Source organism: Ciconia boyciana, chromosome 2 (assembly GCF_034638445.1).
Source record: "Ciconia boyciana chromosome 2, ASM3463844v1, whole genome shotgun sequence".
Classification (NCBI taxonomy): Eukaryota; Metazoa; Chordata; class Aves; order Ciconiiformes; family Ciconiidae; genus Ciconia; species Ciconia boyciana.
This window is the reverse complement of record NC_132935.1, coordinates 55,807,844-55,827,036: the sequence shown is the minus strand read 5'-3', so window position 1 is coordinate 55,827,036 and position 19,193 is coordinate 55,807,844. Positions and strand designations below refer to the sequence as shown.

At 41.8% G+C, this 19,193-nt stretch overlaps 1 protein-coding gene across 8 annotated transcripts in view; it reads right to left on the bottom strand.

The window, feature by feature from the left end:
* Positions 1 to 19,193, bottom strand: part of ARHGAP28 (Rho GTPase activating protein 28) — a 75,924-nt gene that overhangs the window by 23,223 nt on the left and 33,508 nt on the right. For 4 of the 8 annotated variants that reach the window (XM_072852706.1, XM_072852715.1, XM_072852707.1 and 1 more), the window contains exons 2-4: positions 11,050 to 11,252; positions 6,283 to 6,500; positions 587 to 674 (exon numbers count right to left, since the gene is read on the bottom strand). In XM_072852706.1, the coding sequence (XP_072708807.1) occupies positions 587 to 674; positions 6,283 to 6,500; positions 11,050 to 11,252 (509 nt within the window). Of the gene's footprint in view, positions 1 to 586; positions 675 to 6,282; positions 6,501 to 11,049; positions 11,253 to 11,356; positions 11,379 to 15,706; positions 15,902 to 19,193 lie in introns of those variants that run through there. The other 4 variants (XM_072852709.1, XM_072852708.1, XM_072852713.1 and 1 more) reach the window with 3 other exon arrangements.

Here is a 19,193-nt window from a genome sequence, read left to right as displayed (position 1 = left end):
GAGCTTTCAAAATAAAAGATGGACGTTCCCGTGGAAGGCTGGTGACAGTTATCCAGACACTGAGTAGAGCAGAGCTATCATTTTCATTAGCACTGCCAATCACTGTCAGTTCAAGGTGTTTAAGGGATGTCCAGAATAACACCATTAGTAGATCAGAATAATAGGGCAGAACCAGAAAAATGATAAATTTCTAATACTACAGTTTCTGCAGTACTGGAGAAGAAATGTGAAGGAAATATGCATCTTTCTTGTCATGATTTGCAACAAGAAAATACACTGCTGACATATTTTGGACAAATTCTGCACCATATTGTTTAGAGGTTATTTTTACATTCCCAGCCTTGCAATGATCGGTACTTTTTAGACACCGATGCCTCAAGGGCAGCAGTCTCTGTCTGTACAACACCGGTCTTGAACGGGAAACTTTGGTTCCTGCATGACAATAAGCTGACAATGAAGGTAAGAATATATATGCAGCACAGCCCCAACACAGAAGAGGGGAGTAACCTCAGAACCACAAAAGGATCTTTCTGTCTATCATTTTCCTAGGAGGAAGTGAACACTGGTTACATGTTTGCATACTCACAGCTAACTGATTTCCAAACTGGCTTCTGCCCAGGAAGCTGGATACCATTAGAAGGAACTGGTGACACTGGAACTGTCTCAAATGTGGGCTGATAGGCAAGGAAAAATGATCAGACTGCAGTGAAGGTAAACGTCCATGGACAGAAACTGCTACAGTTCAAGAAACAGCGTATCATTCTCAGCTTACACTCTTTTGCCAAGTTTAAACAACCTGTTGTGATTCACCAGAGTACATTTTCATAGCCGAGCCTGAGAATTAATCTTCCCCAGGCTGCACAGATTTGGATCACGTTGAGGTCAGTAATATTGCAGCTCGCTGTAGCTAATGAGTCCTGTCCTATATAATGACTGAAATTAGCTAAGTTAAATTGCTGTACGTAATTGTACTAAGCGAAAGGTCTTCATCAAATTGTAATCCATCCTGCTTTTAATCATTTTGGCCACAAATCTTTTTGAGGACTCTCTGACACATGTCGAACATCCCCTGCTCCCAGGCACCTGTCCGAAATCAGGCTGTTCACCGCCTTTCGGTATTCGGGCACCAGCAAATTATGAATGGATGGATGTCCTCCCATAGGTTATATACTAACACTTTATCAGTGAACTGCAAAAACAGTTTTTGGGGAAAAAAGACCTTTTCTATAGTCAACTCCATTTCTTTCTGCTCCAGAAATCATTCTGCACTGTGTGAAAAGGGGGGAAGCATGTGTGGCATAGCAGAGAAGGGACTCTGAAGCCCAGGGGGTGACTTTCAAGCACCATCACCTCTTCTTGGCAGCTGAGTTTTGCCCTTGTTCTCAGCAGTTTTGGGAGTCGTCATAAGACAAATCTGAGTGTGCGTGTGTACATGGGGCAGTAGCAGCTCATCTGCATGTACTTGGGTAAAAAAAAAAGGTCAAGGATTTAAAAAATGCTCTGAAGGGTACTCAGAGAAAATAAATACAATGCCCCAAACCAGCCTTGTATTTTTTCTGCTGTCCTTTGCATCCTGGTGGGGGCCCTCCCTTTCCCAAACCCGCTGCCTCACCCTCACCCCCAGCCCGATGGAGCAGCCCCCAGCTTTCCAGCTGAACCTGCAGCCGAGGACCCCAATGAGCCCACAACAGCCGCTCTTTAAATTGCTAAAGCGGCTGTTTATCAGCAAGCAGCAATGCCTCAGGGCAGAAATTTTGTCTCCCCCATTTGTAGCCAATGCACAGGAGCAGCATTCAGGCTGCTAAAAAATGTCAGATATTTAAAAGACAGGCAGCTCTTCCAATTGGAAGCCTGAAATAATGTTGCAGTTGTTTTATTCGATCTTGTCCTCTGAGCTGTTTGGGTAACAAAGTCAAATGTAACATGAATAAAATCTCTCCTGAGAGAGTCCGTTCAATGGCCCGCAAACTTGATAGGAAACAGGATTTGAGTCACATGGACTTCCTTTGCCAGAAGACTATAAGGACCATTGATTTTTTTAAAAGAACTGTAGGATGCTTTTATGATATGATAAAATCCTATAACATTTACACAAAAGGCTTTAGGACATCAAAAAGCGAGATAAATTTCAGGTGGGAGTGTGGAAGTGGAGGGGACGGTTAAACTTGCCTCAGCAATTTGGGAAAATCAAACATAAAAGTGGTTGTTCTGCTGCTTAAGATCCAGATGGAGAAATTAATGGTAAACATTAGCAACTGGCTCATCTACTTTCACTGCTCAAAATGTCTGACCCTGCGAACAGTATTCAGAATGGATTTACAGTAAGTCAAGTCTATTAAGGAAAAAATCCTTCCAGCCTTGTTACACAGGTGAAATCAATAGTGCAGCAGCTGCAGTAACCAGGTTCTGTTAAGCACGGTGGAGCTGGCAGCGGGGAGCTGACGGCACAGCTCTGCCTCGCATCCAGCAGTGCTTGCGAGAGCCTGCAGGCTTCTCTACCTTGTGGCAATTGAATATCATGAACCATGTACAATAACAGGGGTAGCTAAAAATATCGTATTCGTGGTGTCATTTCCCAGCCTCCACAGGGAGAGCATATAAAGAAGCCAAATCTTTGTCTCTTTTGTGAAAATCTCTTCCAAACAGGACCAACAACCCCGCCCCCCCCATTTTTTTTTAGTCTTAGGATAGTATGATACGAAGAAAAGGAAGACTGGCAATAAAACTTTTTTAATGCATGAAATTTAAAGATTCAGATTGTTTCTTTAGTAAAAAAGAAGATTAAAAAACTTTGGAAGCTCATATCTTAATAAATGTGAAAGGCCAAGAGTCAAATTGTATCCTTAACTAAATCGGGACAGCTTTATTCATTTGGCTGGGGCTCCAGCAAAGGCAAGACTTCTCATATCCTGCTTTCTGATTGAAGGTGATTAATTAGACAGTTCTCATTATCCAATACAAAAAATGAGGCCAGTGTTTACTGGCACAATGTACACAGGAATTTCCAATGGGAAGAGGAAACCAGAAGAGCAAAGAGAAGATGGAGATGAGGTAGATAGTTCTTCAGTAGCTACCCTCATTAAAACAGTAAAAACAAATCATTAGAGCACCAAAGCAACCAAATTCTGTTGTCAGCCCTGCAGCTAAGGGAAATAAAGGCAAAGGAGGATAGCCTTGTAGCTTTGGTCAGGATACAAGTTGCCCATGCTTTGGATATATTCATATTTCTGAGCACTGTCATCACAAATGCTTTTTCATGCAAATAGCTCTGGGTTAGTTAGTGATTCTTCTTTAATTAGGACATGATTTTCTCATGCATTGCTCGAGTAAAATGCTCCTAAAACTCTCGAGGAGTTTTAGCTGATCACAACGTACAGGGTTGGGCTGTTAATGAGCATGATGCTTCATTTCCTCCCTCCAATAATAAAATCAATGTTTCTCCCCCCCCCGTTTGTATTCTGCTGTTGTTTTTTCTAGGCTTTGAAAACTAGCAGAGCTGATAGCTTCTGATGGAAGCAGCGGGGTACCAGCAGTAAGGAAAATCAGGCCACTGTGATTAATAAACCATCCAATTTAAATCTCCGTAGTGTGGCTGTCAGTCAAGCCTGCTGCGTGTAGGCCTGTCTGAAGCAGAGCAGAGGCACCTCAGCCTGGGCAGGCTGCTCCACCGAGGCATCACTCTCGGAGGGGCGAGGTACCGCAGGTGCTGCATTTTGTCCCCCGGGATCACGGTACCTTTCCAGGGTGGCCAGCAGGGAAAAAAGAACAAACCACAACCCCCCGAAAGGAAATACGGCTTCATTTCCTTTCATTTCAGTCCACTTGGGCCGTTGAGGGAACACTCCTGCCCTGAGGGGATGGACCTCAAGGCAGCATGAGGGGAAAACACCCTTTGCTCTGAGTTGACCCACACAGACACTGGCCACCGGGAAGTAATAGCAAAACATCTAGCAAGCTGTTTTTTTCAGAACAGAGAAAAGAAACTAGGGCAAGTCTATCTTCCCCCCTCCCCCAATGGCAACTATCTATGCCTCTTCAGTGGTCCCCTAAATCTCGTCTCAGGTGACCCTAGTGAGCTAATCACCTTTTCTGTCATCATTAGCCACAGAAGAGAGTAATCCATCCTGTGACCCATCCCTCTAGGCTCCTGTAATGCTTAGGTTGTTGGGAAGATGTAAGTCCATCCTCCTAATGGGGAGGATTATAGAGAAGCAATAGAAGCAATTGCTCCTAAAGAAGCAATTAGAGGTGCTTTGCTGTTTGCAACACATTTACTTCTTCCCTTCCCAACTAAAAAGCAGGATGGGAAATCAAAACTCTTGCATGTCATTTCAAGCAGTCTTATTACCGGTGTCTCTTCAGCAGCTGTGCTAAAAAGATTTGCCCCTCCCTGTTGCTCTTCTTTTTTGGCTGGGTGGTTTCTATTCCAGATCACTTACCCAAACCGATTCATCACAAAGATTCACTGACAGTTGTAGTGCCATGCCCAAAGAGGCAGCAGGGTGTGAGGGGCTGCTTCAGCTGACACCCCCTTACACAGGGCTGCTCAGGAAAGCCTCAGCTTGGGGCACAACACCCCCCCTACAATGCGCCTGTCCCTGAGGAGCTGATAATTAGGATGGACTTTCTAAATCCCATAATAAGCAGCAGAGATAGGAGCGATGGTCAATGGGAATGCCCAAAGGGTGTTGGGAACCTTGGAGGCTTTTAGAAATACAATCTGTTTTGCAGTCCATTGGAGGGAGGTGACAGTGTGCTCTGCAGCTGTATTTGTGTACCTGTGTTTAACATTTAGGTAAGCACCCTGCAGAACTGCATATTTTTGTGGGAAGAAGAATTAGAAGTCTTAATTACTTTTCCAGTCTTATCTTTCAGACTTTCACAATGCAGAACAAGTAAGTGAGCTGAATTTCAGAGGAGGTAGAACAGTGCTTTGAAGGGCAATGGCCCTGAAACTCCTAATTCCTTTAGCAAGTGAGGAATAGAGGTGAAAAATAAGCAGGTCAAAACCAGATCAATAATGTGCCCATCCAAGAGAATGGGTGCAACATTTATTTGGCTGATTGAAATTTATTAGGAAACTCAAGCTTATAATTATAATTTTTAAAAATTTTAAGCACATTAAGGTTCACAGATACTTGAAACAGGAGAAGTGTGAAAATCTAATAAGAAGGGCCATCAGCTTTTTAATGTTCATGCAAACATGCCTGAGGATTTCTCATGCAAGATAGTCTACCCACAGGAAACTACTGGATGCTTCTGGATATATTTGTGGGATATGTGCAAGAGGTTCAAAAGAGCCCAGATACTTAAACTGGAGACAAATAAGTCCCCAACCATTATAGCTTTGTAATTTTAATATAACTATGCAGCTACAATTTTGTTTCCCAATTTTTTGTTTTAAATTCATTCAGGATGCCAAGCCTTGAAGAGAAGGTAGGACAAATAGAAAAGGACAAAACAATTTCGTAATGAAAAAGAGTTTCTTGGAGTTTTGTGATGGCAAGAACTTTAATATTCATTTCAAAGGTGAGCTTGTGATCTTATTGGCGACTCCCATTTAAGATATGATGAGTGACATATGTAAAGTCATGCACATTGATTTGAGCATTGGACTAAACTCACGCAGTTGACTGCATTCATCAAAATCAGAACGTGTAGGGATAAGAATTGGTGCGTTTAGAGCTATCCTCAGGGAAAAGTGGATGAAACCACCAGAGGCAATGTTCATTTCTGAAGCCATGAAGCAAATGAACAGTTAATAGATTTTCATTTGCTATGTAAGTGAAATGTAACTGCCAGTGTACCAGTTGCAATCATGCCGGCAGGTGTTTAATTGCTTATGCATATTTGAACCCCAGTTGCTTCATTAGAGAAGTTTTACTTCACCGCTGAGACGGCTGAGCAAATAGCAAGTGTCCCCAGAAGCCAGCAAAAATTTGAATAGCTGCCAAGAGTAACTCACCAATTTCCAAAACATAAAGGAGTAAATGTTAGTCTTGATAGGAGATTGCAGGAGGAAGGCTGGCAACAGATACAACATTATGTTACAGGTTAGTTGCAAAACTGTGCACCATCTATTTTATTTGGTTTCTTCCTTTCCTCTCAAAATGTAGTAAATACAGCGTTAAAAGTCTGGACTTAGCGTCAGGTACTGCTACTAGCTGTCCGTACATTGTCAGCAGAAAAGGGTTCTTGTCTGGTAGAAGCTTTGATGAGCTACTTGCAAAATGCATAAAGATTAAGCTCAAAAGCATTCGCTAGGATGCATTGGCTACTTACAGAAGAGTCATTGATGCCAAAGATGTCTCGCACATCCCGGACTGTGTGCTTGTTCTTCTTCCTCATGGTCTGAGTGTAGGTGTTGTACCTCTTCTGTACGGCAGCAGCTTGAGTTCGGGTCAGAGTGGACAGCAGGGCTTGGCCGTCCTCCTCTTCAGCTCCCGAGATCAACGTAGATAAACCTACGTCTTGCAGCCATTCTGCCTCCAGCTCCCCTTCTGTGGAGGAAGAGAGCGTGTTACCAAGCCTGGCATGGGAGGGAGAAGGGGCTGAAGGAAGGGAGGTTGCACGGTGGACCGCTGCCTTAGCTTTTACCTCAAGAAGATTCCACTTCCAATCTTTCTTAGGCCACAAGGGTAAGTTAATTTAGTTTTGTCAACATACTGTCAACTTTCAGTTTGGCAGTCTCTGCACAGGAGTGGCTTAGGAGAAGAACAGAAGAGGTATTTTTAACCTGTGCATCAACACACTCATGTGAAGAAGGCAGTAGTGTGCCTAGCCTGACACAGCAAAGTCATTAAAACTAACCCCTCATTCAAGAGCATAAATCCCCTCGGTTACCATTTATACCACATTGTACCAGATGAAGCCATTTGGCAGGTGGAAATTAAATTGGTATTCCAATTAAAATAAACAGAAATACTGAAGTGGTGTATACAATAGAATAATATATGTGCACACTAAGGATGAGATTTGACATGCCAGAGAGTCAGCTGGTAATCAGACACCTAGTGAAGATGCCACACTGAGAGTAGCATGATGTCCACCTAATCCAATAACCTGTTTTGGACAAGATGCTTAAGAGTCAGAGCCACTCACTAAAGAGCAAAGGTCAGGTAGGGGTAGGTATCAAGGAGGTCAGGTAGGGGTGGAAGATGCAGAAATAGCTATCCTTGCATGCCAGGTATCATCCTGATTTCTAATAATTAACGACTGGCTAGCAGTCTCTACCTAGGGTTTCTTGATATCCTGATTAGTGACTAATACCTTCTTGAATCCTGTTCAAAACCTGTTTCTCAAATGGTTCAACACGGCAACCGGTTCCATAGTGAGATTATGCACTGTGTGAAAAATTATTTTCTTTCCTCAGATTTCAGCTTGCTACCTGGTACATTAAATGAATATCCCTGGTCACTGTACGACAGGGACAACCTTCCAATCTACCTTCTCTAAATCATTTAGTAATTTTAAATTTTTCTGTCATTGCCTTTTTATTTGTCTGCTTTTTAAAGTAAAGAGTCACAGTGTTTTAAAGTCTCTCTTCACATAGGAGATTTTGAGGGCTTTCATTTTAATTCTGTCTGTGAACAATCCTAGCTCAGCAACACGCTGTTTGAGACAAGACAATAATTGCATTCCAGCTTTGGCTGAAGAGGAGGTATACAAATAAACAAGTCAAACAGGAAATGGATTAATTTGCAGCATGTTCTATAAAACAACTAGTCAATGCGCTTATTGTTCTTGTTCTAGCACTGGTCTTAATGGCAGGTTGGTATTTCCACTCTCCCTTTATTCTTGACACCAGAATGCAGATTGATAGATACCAGTTTGCTGCACTTTGGCAGTTAGATACACAAAAAAGAAAATTACAGGGCTGGACCTTAGGGACAAGTGAAAGCATCTTACACATGTGCCTTCACTGACTTCATTGTTAACTGTCTTGTCTCTGTACAAAGCTCTACAAAAAAATATCTGCTTCTAAAACCCCTGCTCTGTGTTAGATGGGATGTGACCAGCCCTGTATTCGGTGAAACAGCTTGTCTCCTCCCTGATCCTTTCTGTATCCACAGATAGGGTGACAGGCTGTTCCTTTCCCTCCTTGAACCAACGGTTCTTCTGCTGTTCTCACACTTCTTTCTAACAAGGACTCTTTTCCTTTCCGTGTGTCGCTATTCTAGCCACATCCATTCGTGTTCCAGTTTCTTAATTATAGTCATTTTGGCTTTTGTCCTGACATATTCTTTCCAAGAATTTAGTTTTTAATCAAACTTGGCTTTCATGATGCTATGAAAAATAGTAAAGCAGACATGAAATTGTGCCTGCTTACCAGCCACCCCTGTGATTTGTTTTCTCTGGCTTTTGCCCTTTTCCTGTTCCAACCACTCACAAACAATAGACTAAGAAATAAAAAAACAACCAGAGGAGTAAAACTATTAAAGAGAAGGAATTTCTGCATAAAAAATCCTCACAATTTTATGACACATATTTTTAAATAAGGGCTAAAAGAAAAACATGTTGTTTTACAAAACACTATTTTTATAGTGGTAGCTACTTATACAGCAGGGTCTTGATACAGTGATTCTGCTCCACCAGAAGACAAACAGATAATCAAGATGGTTCCCTCTGGCTGGTAATTCTCTTTTTCTCATAGAGATTGCTAAGAAAGAGGTCTGCCTTTCTTTGAATTTCAGATATAACCTCAAATAACTCACAGCATCCCAGCCTTGTAACACCAAGTGTTAAAGCAGTTCTGCACATCACTGCCATCTTAAATACCCCATGACTTCCTCTTCCCCTACATTTTCATCCCTTGTATCACTTGTTATGATCTTCTGTTCTTTCTTGCCCGTAGTTACTAACGTCAACAGAGTAAGTGTGCTGATGTCTTCCCCTTGCACATGTGGTCTGGCAAAAAACAGCTTTGTGGTTTCGACAATATCAGTGGTGCCTGGCTGCTATCATCCTTTGGCTTCCTTCTCAAGGATTCTGCATCTCTTCCTCTCAAAGGCATCTCAAAAGGGTGACAAATATTTGTTTTTATTTTGCCCTGAGGACTTCCACATTGATTTGCAGTGTTTTGATCTTCGGCAAGGAGTATTATCCTATTAGGAGCTTAATAGAACTCACAATTATTTCCAAGATTTATAATCCCAGACCGAATATATTCCTGAAGTTAATAACTAGAATAAGCACTGCCTGATTGTGTGTGGGTGTATGCGATATATACGTGTTTAAAACAACAGTATGAAGGTAAATGAAGTGTGGAGATGTATTGCATTTTTACCTTGCAGTCTCATTTTTAATTCAGGATAGAGGGGGAAAAAAATCAATGCAATGTAATGAGGTGTAATCAGACAAAGGGTAACATGGGACTGCAGCAGAATTTGCACTGTTGTGAAGATTTAGCTCAGCAGTGATGAAACTGATGGAAAAGTTTCTGAGAACACAGAAAATGGGCTCCTCTATTGCCTTGTCCTACTAACTTGTCCGGCTTGGTAACTCACAGATGTGTGACATTCCCCTGACCGTACAGACAAGTCAGGGACACCCAGTTCATGCTGACAATTGCATGAAGGAAACACCGAGAGGTTCACAATCTCTTTCTGGGGTCTCCAAGCTAGAGAGCATGATCAGACAGGAATTTTCCCAATAAGGTCAAACTGATTGAGGCAGATTGCTTTTCTGCCTTCCCATAATAATAACCATAAAGTTTCAATGTTATACCTTGATTTATTTTTATTTGAAACCACAGGCCAGCACAAAGAAGTGCAGTTTGGATTTAAGCTGCCAGACCATAACCTTCATAGCAGACTGAGACTTCTGGTGAATGGAGGTCTTCTCCTTTTGCTTCCAGGAGAGCCCTACCTGGAACTAATGAGTGAGAGGTGTTCCCCATGGAAACGGTACGTGGATGGAGCTAGATACCTCTGTGTGGGATACTTATCATGACTGTTTTCACATTTGGTTGCTTAATAAAGTAGCACTCTGTCCCCCTTTTCACCCTTTTTCCTGGTAGCAGAATTAATGACAACCCATTGCACGTCAACGTAAGAAAAATACATCATCACTTGTGTTAATAATTGTATGGAAAGAACAAACCATTTTTTCAAAATCTATCCCTAGATCAGTAGTTAGTAGACTAGTGGCCCTGACCCACAAAAGGGTTGTAGCAGTTATCAGTGGGTCATGACCTCAGAAGAAATTCAGTTTCATCCTATAGTAACACCTGATATTTTGTGTTGCACAACATAATGCATTTGTAAGTCGGGTCATAATTGGAAAAAAAATGAGAACTGGTGTTCTAGATGTTATCAAATCATCTAACACAAAGCTGCACTGCAGCAAGCTATTACATGTTTTTCCAAATACATTACAAAAAAGGAGAGGAGGAAACGTTCAGGTAACAGAAGGAGGTAGGAATACCTTCAGCATAATTTGTAGAAGTGATGAATGAATTTTGGCAAGTGGGGAGTCTGAATGATGTAGGCATCCATATATTCAGACTTATCTCTAATCTCTCCTTGAATTATATCTAAATCGGGAATCTCAGAGAAACAGGCAGTTATCAAATTTCTGATAGCAGCAAACGATATCTAACTAAAAACTGCTTCAAGACTTTAATAACTTCTGCTTTATATCATACCAAAAGCCAGGAAGTTGAAAATTCCAGTATACTAAATGAACCTTTTGGTCCTCTTATATGATTTGGTTTATTTTATTTAATGCTGGAGATGAAGTTTTCATTTAGTGCCTCTCTTTTCTGAATTACACCATATCTGTCCTCTGAAGTACAAATAAAATTGGTGCAAAAAAGCCTACTTCAGAAGTCAATTACCAGCCCCAGTGCATAAACCAGACTGAATTATTGTTTCTCTCTAGTGATCTCTCGTACATTGACTGTGATGTTCAGAAGTAGAGCTACAATGATCATAGACCCAGCCTAGCACTTTTGGTCATACTGGATGACAGTACGAAGGAGACCAGGGCATCACTAAAGAGACAAGGCAAAGCCAAGGTGTGCGGAAGAAGTGGTGTTTGTGTGCTCACCATCAGCAGGTTTGAACTCCAAGAGTGTTGCTTCTTCAGGTCCATCCTCACTGCTCTCCTTGATGCTCTCCACTTCACACCAGAAGTCCTCCATGGAGGTACTGTCCATGGAGGCCTGTGAGTTAGAGCGACTGAATGCAGGAGGAGGTGCCGACTCGTTGGAAAGCATCCTGTTAATTCTTCGACAACGAGGGAGAGACTTTCTGAAAAGAGATAGAGATGCAAATAAAAATACTCTGTCTTTCTATCTTGCTAACTTGTACCATGCAGACAAAGCATGCAACTAGGGCATCAACTGTGACCATACCAGGGAGCAGGGAACAAGGTGTTGGAGGCAAAGTGCACAGTGCTGGTGGTCTTCATGATCTGTGTTGCTCATAACATTTATGGCTGGAAACTTATTTTGCATCTGATAATTTATCTATTTAATATCCTTTAGTGTTTTACACTGTTCAAGGGGATTCAGGAGATGCAATTTCTATTTCTAACACTGATACCCATCTAATGAGACACTGGAAAAGTATTTTAACTTCTTTGTGCCTCAGTTTCCCTTTCTATCCCTTCCTGTTTTGCTTACTGGCTGAAATGCTTCAGTGCAAACTTCTTTGGGGAAAAATAATCAGACTTGGGAACCGTGAAATATTTTACAAACTCATCTTGGCTCCAGAAAAGAATTAAAAACTTGAAATATTTTAATTCAGAAGAATAATTACCTTTTATTTGAAAATTCTTTATAAAAGAATGCATTCTAAAAATGAAATTAAAATAAATGAAATCTTAACAAAATTTGTCTTTGAAATGAAATAGTATGTTTTAGGCCAAACAGAAGGGTTTGATCACAGGTTCAAAAAAAATTATGATTCCCTAAAAATCAAATTTCAAGTTACAATTCAATACAGTGATGGAATCAAAACAAAGAAGTTTGTTCCTTACTCCTTTGTTCTTGTGTTTTCCCACTGTAAATTCTTGCAGCTGAAGACAGTTATACAAGTTCATACAAAATCTTATAAATACCCACCACAAAAGTCTTGTCTGACTGCTCTTTCGGATTATTATGTTTGCAATACTGTAAGCAGCTTTTGTAAGTGTAATTACAGTAGTTACAGTAAACAGTAATAATAACCACAACAATATTTGTACAAAGGAGTCAGGAGGTAATGTAATTATGGCAGAGAGCTAGACTACAGGAATTAATGGAAAATTCTGTCATAAGGTCTTCTGGCCTGCACTTATCTGAATTAATTCAACTGCAGTTTCCCTTTCTCTTCCTTTTCTTTATGGCATCATCCTGCCAACAGGCCTTTGTTTAAAACCACAGGCATCACTTTTACTCCACTAAAAAAAAAAGATACTTCCTTTGCAGTATTTTCCTCCTTGTCAAAGTTTTCGTAATGGATGTATAAACACTATATTATTTAATAAAGCCGACTGGACATGCTTTTCCCGCTTGGTGCTGCTGCCTCTGGTGCGTTCCCCCCGTCAGCGAAGGGCTGGCTGCTTCCCTGAGGCTCCTGCAGCCTCCTCGCTTCGTCTGGGTGGTCCCAGGCAATTCCTTCTGGGTTAGGTCTGGGCCCCAGGTTGGGGAGCCGTGGTGGAAACAACGCAGCACTATAAATCCAGCTGCGGACATTAGCAGTCTCAGGTCTTTGCCCCTTTTTGAAAACACAGAGGTGTCATATGGACGATTCCGCTGCTAGACCTGCCCATGTGCTCTTGGTCAGCTGCTGGGAAGCAAAGCTTTCTGATGGGTGACAATATTTCAGCAGAAGAAGATGTAGTATGGTGCTGTGGAGACACACGTCCTCCAGGAAGAGAAGTGCTATCTTCAGTGTTTCTATCCCTTTTCCCCTCATAAACAGCAAATGATTGTTTGCTTTTAAACATAGCGCTGAAACTGTTATTGTTTTAGTTCGAACAAGCCACAGTCACCAAATCTGAGAAGAATTTGTGACACAAGTGTGGTTAAAGCTTTTTGAGTGCTTTCCATGTAGCTCTCCCTCTGGGGAGATGCGAGCGTTTCAGTCAGCTTTTGTTCACAACGCCTCAGATGACTGGGGTACCTGATAAATCATAATTACTGGAATTATGTATCTGGATGTTTCGGCCTCTGGTTTTTTATGGATTCACCTCTCTCTCTTCCCTGTGTCAGCATCAGCAAAGAAAAAAAATATGCAAGTCTCACAGGACTTAAATATAATGAGTTAATACTGAACCAAGCATCCCCAAGCAGAGCTTTTAACCAGCAGAAGCAGAACCCCCGAGAAGCAGCCAGAAACCCCCACCTCTTCAGCTGGGAGCTGGCGGGGATGGGGGAAACAGCTCCCGCCAGCCAACTGCTTACTGCTGTGAAAAGCTGTGCTCTTTTGTTTAAAAGGTGATAGTGAACACAAATACGGAAAAAGGCAAAACTTCCTGGCACTCTCATGGCATCTGGGGCCCCTTTTCACTGGGCGCTGTACAAGCAGAGAGAGACGGTCAGGTCTGGTGACAGGCGAGCAGTGGGTGCCCATCATCCCTGTCCTCCCTGGCCTCCTCTTTAGCTCGGGGCTCTGCCTGAGACCCCCACGCTGCTGCCCACTGGGCAATTCATATCCCTGCTTAGTATAAACCTTTGTGAAAAATAAGTCCCTACATCTGCTATAGAGCCCAGCCCAGAGCTCCCGCACCAGCAATCGTAGGAAGAAATGCTCTCGCCGGTCTGGAATCAAAAGTGCTGGGATGAGAAGAGGGCTTTTTCCCTGATAGCGTCACTGGCTCCCATCATTTAGTCATGGTCAGGGAATTTAAACATTTCCTGCCCTCCCAATGTGAATCTTGACCACGGCCCTTGTGCTTTTCACGCACGCCAGACTGATCCTTGGGCTTTGACTCCATCAGCACTTCAGCTAGCTCAAACCAAGGCTTTTTATTTCACCATATTAGGAAGAAAGAGGCTTGGCGGGTTGTTTCTTTTCTCCCCACAGTGAGTATGCTATTTTGTAGTATTACCATACCAAAAAGCTAAATGCAAAACAGACCACGTAGCATGGCAACAACTGCTGTGACAACCAGCTTTACCAAATACGTCTAAGGTTCCTGGGTAATTAACGTGCATTTACAACAATATTAAAAGTACAGAGCTTATTTGGAAAATCAGCTGGACAAAGTCTCCTGAGAACCTCATATCTGAGGCTTGTTATCTCAGCCTGGATTAAATCGAGCTGTGTAAAATTCCTGTAACAAGAAAGGTTAGGCAGAGGTGCTTTATCCTTATTGGTAAACAGCTGAAGCTTGCTTCCAGGTGGTCTGGTGCAAACCTTCTGCAATTATTCTGAGTCTGCCTATTAAAAGCTCAAGTGTTTGAAAGACCTCCAGCTGCAGTTTTGACCCATATACCTGTGGCTTTTGTCCTGGAGGAAGTGGTCTTGCTTTTATGTGATAATGGCAGTTGTCTCCATTTCCTCCAGCCAAAGCTGCTCAAAACAGTTTCAGGAAAAAAAAAAAATCCTACTGAGGAAGCAAAGCATATTCTTCACCGCTTTTATTTCATTCTTGAAGGACACTGAATGAGCACTGACTCAGCAAGCTGCCTGCCTGTCTCAGAAATAGCTGAACAAGCCCAGGTTGCCTGTCACCTGGGAACTCTCCTAGCAGAAAACCTATGTTCTGGATACCTTTTTCACCCTCAAGGTTTTCTGGCTTGTTTGCTCTTTTCCTCAGTGTCTGTAGAGAAGTTTACAAGGTTAAAATGTTTTCATTAAGCCAAATCAGTTGTTCTTACAGAAAATTTGAAAACCAGTCTTGTTAGGTAAGTAGCAATCATGAAGCTCATACTCGGTTTCATTTGCTCCCTCACACACACTGGCAGTGGTGAGCTAATCTGAAAGGCTGACTAAATTAAACACAGGAGGGATCTCAGATTTTGGCCTCCTAGATGGAAAATGCTGGGAGAGAAGGACGAACCTTAAAGCACTGAGCAAAAATTACAGTGACTCCGCTGAATGAGCTGAAATTGTTTTCAGAGTGTAATTAAAAAAAAAAAAAAAGCCACACAGACACAAACCCAAACCCTTGAAAAAGGAAAGAAAAAGAAAGGAGAAGTATACTACAACGGCCAATGTATCAAAGAACTCCTCTATTACTGGATATTGGTCACAGAAGAAAGGGTTAACGAGTGCCAGTAAGGAGAAATATGATGATATCATGTAGAAAGCCTTCTGCGGAAAGATTTTTGCAAAGAAGCAGGGTATTTCCATGGGGCACAAGGAGGCTGATTCAGCTGTGTGTGACTCCGGTTTTGCCCTGGTGTATGTTTATAAAGCTGATGAAATGCAGTAGCAAATCAGGCCCACTGATCCTATATTTTATATTCCGTATATCATGCAGAAGTGTGCTGTTCAGGGTCTGACAGCACACATCGATTTCAGGATAGCCAAGCCAAATCCAATAAGCAATTCTTACCCTATCCCCAAAGTGAAAGTTTGTCACACCACATGAAGAGCTGGTTCAGTGACACCTGATGATTGCTCACAGGCTGACTAATAATAAAGCCAGGCTTCTGTTTTCAGTTTAAGTAAGATATGGGTGGTAAAGAATCCATAAAACAAACAGGAGCAATAAAGCCATCTTGTAGTTAAAACTAGCATTTAATCCTTGTTTACACAGAGAGACAAGACACCTTACTCTTGTGCATCGTTATGCTTCATTTCATTCAGTGGGTCGTGAACCTGCTTCACTGCAATTAGTCACGTTTATAGGAATAGGAAAGATGAAGGAAGCAAATTCTCCTGGTCATTTTAGGTCTAAGATCCCCTTTTTCGTATTGCAATCATTCTGTCAGTGTAGCCACTTAATCCAATGAAGTCAGTAGTGCCTGAAAAACACAACAGTGGCAGAGTACAATGTTGTTTCCTGTATCCAGATCTTTCTATCCTTCAGTTTATCATGATAATTCACCAACTTACTTCTGACAAAAAATAATTACCCTCTCTCTGCCTAGCTCTTCCCAATTGTAAAAAAGGGGATGGTAGCTTGCATTGATAGGGAAACAAAATTTGTTTCTCTTTATTAAGAACTATGTTTTTCTCTGTTCTGAAATGGTAGGAATCAGTCATGTGCCAATATTTCTCTTTTTTTTAATAAAATGTGTACAAATTCCGGGCAAAGGAAGAGTCCAGCAATTGGAAATAGTATCTTTGTGCACAGTTCACGGCACAGTTCACTCGTGCCCCAAATCTCTTGCTTTCTGGTTCCTTCCTGGCGACCCTGTTCCAGCACTGTTTGCTTCTGCTTGTTTCCTTCTCTCCATGCTTGGTGGCTTCTGCTCACAGAGAGGGGCATATCTCAGACAATATCCCCCATCTCCATCTGCACACTTCTGTTTCTGATTATCTTGCAGGTGTCAGGCCAGTTGTAGGCAATGGATCCTAAAGTTTCCCTTTTCTTTCCCTAACATCTAGCACAGCAAATATTTAACCTATCATGCTCATTGATTTCATGGAGGTGTCACCCAGCCTCCCTTGTAACAGAGTGTTTGAGTGAGAAGCAGAATAGGATTTTATTTCATTAATAACTTTCTCATCATGCTGCCTAGCAGAACTCCAAAATCATATTAATCTGATTGCTCTTTGTTACAAAGCTGGGTTTGAAAATAAGCTGAGTTATCACATCACTGTATCAGCTAGACTTGAAAACACAGGCACTGAGTACTTTGCATGTCTTTGTATTGTACAAAACATTGTACAAAATATGCTTCTGGCAACTATTAATTTTATTTCTAAAGATGCTTCTCTGTCTCCACAAACATTTTTGGACTGAAAGGACGTGTTTAATGAGTCTTAATATTTAACGACTTAAAAGAGAAAAGACTTCTAAGACTTATAAGATTTAAAGGAATTAAGAGTTTCATTTATTTATTCATAACTCATCTGCAATTCATCAAGGTACTAACAGGAGTTAGGAGATTCAGCTGTAGAGTTTGCACGCCACTGTTATCTGCCAGCATTTAAAAATGCATTTCACCTTGAGTTCTTCAGCTCTCTCGTATGCAACCTTTTCCGAAGTGGTATGGAAGTCCCCCGTCTGCAACAAGGGCAACATTGTGACCGCTCTGCGGCTGAGCATGCAGATTGCAGAAGAATCTCTCTCTGTGCGTTTCAGTGTGAGGGCTCTCACAATCAGACCCTTTGAGCTAGGGGAGTGCAGGGAATATACTCTCTAGGTATTGCCTGCTGGCAATGATGACCTTTGGGGACACGACCCAGACCTCTCCTCCACACTGGCAATCACATCACTTCAGCGCTGGCCCGATGCAGGAGACAGTGCACTACATGGCTTCAGTGTGTCTGTCAAAATCTGAAAGGGACTCTATTTTGCCTTCATTCTCCTAACAAGGCTGTTCCCAAAGGGCAGCAGGGATTCCCAAATGATTAACACTAACAAGAGTACATTCTGTTAACCATTTTTTGTTGAAGTGAATTGGAAAAGGATTCTTTTCATATAGATTAAGAGGCAGCAGGATAAGCTAGTTTGGATGCTGAAGACTTAACGACATGAGCAGATCATGGCAGAGTATGTTAGGTGTAATTTTCAATGGGTATGGGCAAGATAAGAAGCATCTGGACACGGCCTACAGCAGGTGAAAGCTGGTTGTGAGCAGCCAGTTTAAACACCTTAAACATTTCCAACACATTTTTATTGTTAGAGGTGACAAATTTTTTTGTTGTGTTGGTGCTTGCTTAAGTCCAATTGCTTTTATATGAAACAAATCCGCATATCTAGGGCAGACCAAAGTTTTCCAGGAAGAAACTTAGGCACGTGGGCCATGTACTGTGGGCTTAGGAAATCCCTTGCTTCCAGGAAATGTTTGATCTATTATGCATGTGCAGTGCAAATTATTTGTGTCTGAGCATTGGACCCAGTGAATCTGACAGTTCACCGTACAGAGCTGATGAAGGCCTCCAGGAGCATTGGGCTCACTGTGCATGCGCTGTACAATTTATCCACTCACGTTGAGTAGATGCCTCCAAAAATTCCAGCTGGCTGGCACTCACCCAGAGAGATCGCTAGGTAGCTGAGCACCCAGAAATCCAAGGCAAACCCTTCAAATTCCACCTGGACAAAATTTGAAATCAAGATGTATGACAGCCCTGGATATAATACTGTAAGATTACCAGTCTTTGGGATGATTACTTGGTTAAGCCACACAGTAAGCATGAGGCAGACATGTTTCATCCTGCAGTTTGGTGCAAGCAGCTACCCAGTGTTTTACCCAAAGTAGCAAGCAACGACGAAGCAGTCACATGAATGAAAAGGAGAGGGGGAAGCGCAAATGCACCAGATCCTGCCTAAACTCTGGTACTGCACGAAGTCTAATGCTGTTCACTGCATTCACTCGGTTCCTCCTCAGAGAGCCATGTGTAGTAGTGAGAAAACTCTCACAAAAGTCAGTGGAAAAGCTGTATTTCTCTTTTGCTTCCTACTGCTCTGGCAGTGTCACTTCGAAGGTAAGCAACAACCCAAAAGTGCTCCCCGGGGATAGCATCATCTCAAGCCAGCTGGAGTATGTCAGGCCACTATGCACGCATCTGTGTGTAACTACAAATACCAAGGAGGCTGGGAGAAGGAGGGTAATGTGCAGACTAATCCAGAATCTTCTCTCACAATAAAATTGATAAGCCTTTGCCAGCAACTCACACTTAGCCAGACTCATTATTTATAACACAACAGGATACAGTTAAAACTGCAGGAAATGCACAGGTTTGAGGGCTCAGATGAGGCTTAAATCATTCAACAAGCAAAGAAGCAAACCAATTAAAACCCATGGGGGATGTAAACTGGACAGTATTAAAAGATTTTTGGCTCTAGAATCACCAACTAGATGTTCTAAAGAAAAAGAAATATTAAAATACTTATCAGGCACAATGAAACACTGAAAAATAAGGGGTCAAACTTTCTACAGCTTTCAGTACAGCTGCTAACATTGCCTGCATTTATGTGGCAATTGTGGAAGAATATATACTTATTTTTATTTTAGATCACACTAAAGGAGTTATCCTTTCAACCAGCATGATTATTATCGTTAAGGAACTCACAGTATTTATAGGACTTCCTTTCTCTGAGACACTTCAAAAGACAAATTAGGTCATTTTGGTTGAATTAAGGTA